At 36.0% G+C, this 2,397-nt stretch overlaps 1 protein-coding gene across 1 annotated transcript in view; it reads right to left on the bottom strand.

Annotated features, from left to right (window-relative positions):
• The window catches only part of LOC107467846 (cleavage stimulating factor 64), a 5,662-nt gene extending 3,485 nt beyond the window's left edge, over positions 1–2,177 (bottom strand). The window contains exons 1-6 of the mRNA XM_016087060.3: positions 1,877–2,177; positions 1,603–1,681; positions 1,173–1,347; positions 557–590; positions 202–449; positions 44–121 (exon numbers count right to left, since the gene is read on the bottom strand). Coding sequence (XP_015942546.1) covers positions 44–121; positions 202–449; positions 557–590; positions 1,173–1,347; positions 1,603–1,681; positions 1,877–1,907 — 645 coding nt within the window. The 5' untranslated portion in view covers positions 1,908–2,177. The remainder of the gene's footprint in view (positions 1–43; positions 122–201; positions 450–556; positions 591–1,172; positions 1,348–1,602; positions 1,682–1,876) is intronic.
• Between the last annotated feature and the right edge of the window lie 220 nt (positions 2,178–2,397).

The following is a 2,397-nucleotide window of genomic DNA, read 5'->3' as shown; positions in this document are numbered from 1 at the left end:
CAAAGAATGCTCAAAGGAATAGATGTACGAGAAAAGTTCATACCTGAAAAAGAGCCTTTGGCAACTGTGGTCTTGAAAGTAACAGTTGCCGAGCCATGTCCTTATTCTGTGTAGCCATTGCCTACATCATCAGAAGAACAAATAAATAAAGAAAATATTAAGTTATCCTGGAATGCGAAGGTAGCCTGATCCAATAATTACCTTGACCTCAGAGATTATCTCATTTAACTGATTCCTTGACATTTTAGCAAGGTGCAGAGTTAACGGATCATGTGCCAATGCTGACTGACTCTGCAAACCATTTTGAGCCGACTGGACGCCAAACTGAGCACCACCTAGAGCTGCTGTCATGACAGACGCAGCTGTTATGGCAATATGGAGACCAATAGGTTGATGATGAGCAGCATCCCCTTGGATAACTGAGCTGCTTCCTACATGTTTCTGAGGGTCTGTAATATGTAAAAGCGGAATGAAAATACAAAACAGAGCAAAAAATGCAGAGAATATATGTATGATCATTTATCACAAGTAAGAACAGAAAACATAGAGCACTAACCAACATTTGCTGACAGTCCAGGCCCTCCACGACCCTTCAGCAAAAAGAACAAGAATAATTTCATTTAGTGCAACCATGAAGAATTAAATTGTCCTTTTCACAACAGCAGTTACAAAATCTCAAAAGTAAGTAACATGAGTCTGCTCATTAGTGGAACAGAAAGCCGGAAACAACCCAAAGTATTAAACATTATAGACATTAAACTGAGAGAAACAGCAGCAAAGAAGATTTTCAGAGAGTAAGAGGGATGCCAAGAGAGCGAGAAGTTATGTTCAACTCAAGTATCTTATGGAGAGAATTGTTTATCCCCCAGGTCTCACAGTGAACAAACATTGTGGTTAACGAGATGAAGAGAAATAATCACAAAGAATGAGGAGGATAAGGAACTGTTCAAAACCAAAAACATGGATACAAAACAAGCATAAAGAATGAAAAGATAAATGTGTCAACTTTCCATCCTTTGTACATCTAGAGAAACCCCTGAATATAGTCTGTGAGAAGTACATGGAATTAAGCTACTTTTCATGCTATATCCACTGCACTTATTTTGAAGTAAACACAGAAAAGATTTAGGTCAACTAGGCTGTTAACACTTCAAGAAGCACTGACAATATACCTGCTCTCTATTTCTATCATTCCCTTTATCATTTTCAGCAAAATCAACACGCAATTGCCGCCCGTTAATTTCATAACCCTGAAGATTCCGCCGAGCACTCAAAGCTGTCTCTTCATCCTTATACTCACAGAACCCATAACCCTTTGGCTTCCCAGTTTCTCTATCAATAACTAATCTGCAGATAAGAAAGGATGAAAAATACTTCAAATAAGTAAACCACTACTAAAAACAAAGCATAAAAGGAGTTTTAAGAAATGCTAAACTTATCCCCAAGTACAGACAAATAAAACCATTGACCATTCCTAAGGGAACAATAAATCAGATTTAGGCAAGTTTGTCAATGAAAAAAGGCCACAAGTACATATTGTCTAGAACAAATTCCCTTAATTGCAGAGTGGTCAGAAATCAAGAACATGAATGTTGCAAGTACCTGAATGAGACTACAGGACCAACCTCCTGGCAGATTTCAATAAGCTGTTCCTCTGTGGCATCATATGGTATATTGCCAACTATAAACACAATCACAATCAGAATCACAAACAATTCTCATAAACTTGACAAATCTCTATAGTATTGAAATCAAGAACATCCAATATATATGCAACAAGTATTAATCTGAAGTTTCAATTACTAGCCCTCATTTATCAGTTCGCAAAATACAACACTGTAATCAACGAATCAGATACATAGATATGGAGATATACCGAAAACGCAGCGATGCTGGGAGGAGGCCATGGGATTAAGAGGAGAAGAAGAAGGTGAAGCTCTGCTCCATCTTCTTCCTCTTCAGAAGCATCCCTTGTTCACACACAAGAAGAGAGAGAGAGAGAGAGAGAGAGAGAGATGAAGAGAAAGAGAAGAGAGACTGCGTCGTTTTGGATCTCTCCTTGTTGTTCAGTAACGATAACAGAAACACAGTTAACGCTGCGTTGCCCTTCTTCTTCAATCTACTTTCATCTTCCTTTACTTGTTTCTACGTTTTCTTTTTCTCCTGGGTATTTTTGGTTTATCATAAGATTCTTTTTATAATTTATGTGTGTACATAGTGAAAATTAAATATTAAAAATTAACCATATTGTTGGTTAGTGTCTTTCTGTTAACGTAGTACTTGCTTATTTGAGAGCCATTAAATCATTTTTTTATTTTTTAATATATTTAACAAATTTTTAATAATAAAAATAAAAATATTAAAAAAATTAAAAATATATTAAAAAAATTATAATTT

This window comes from Arachis duranensis, chromosome 9 (assembly GCF_000817695.3).
Source record: "Arachis duranensis cultivar V14167 chromosome 9, aradu.V14167.gnm2.J7QH, whole genome shotgun sequence".
Taxonomy (NCBI): domain Eukaryota; kingdom Viridiplantae; phylum Streptophyta; class Magnoliopsida; order Fabales; family Fabaceae; genus Arachis; species Arachis duranensis.
The sequence above is the reverse complement of the archived record's forward strand: the minus strand, read 5'-3'. Positions and strand labels throughout refer to the sequence as shown.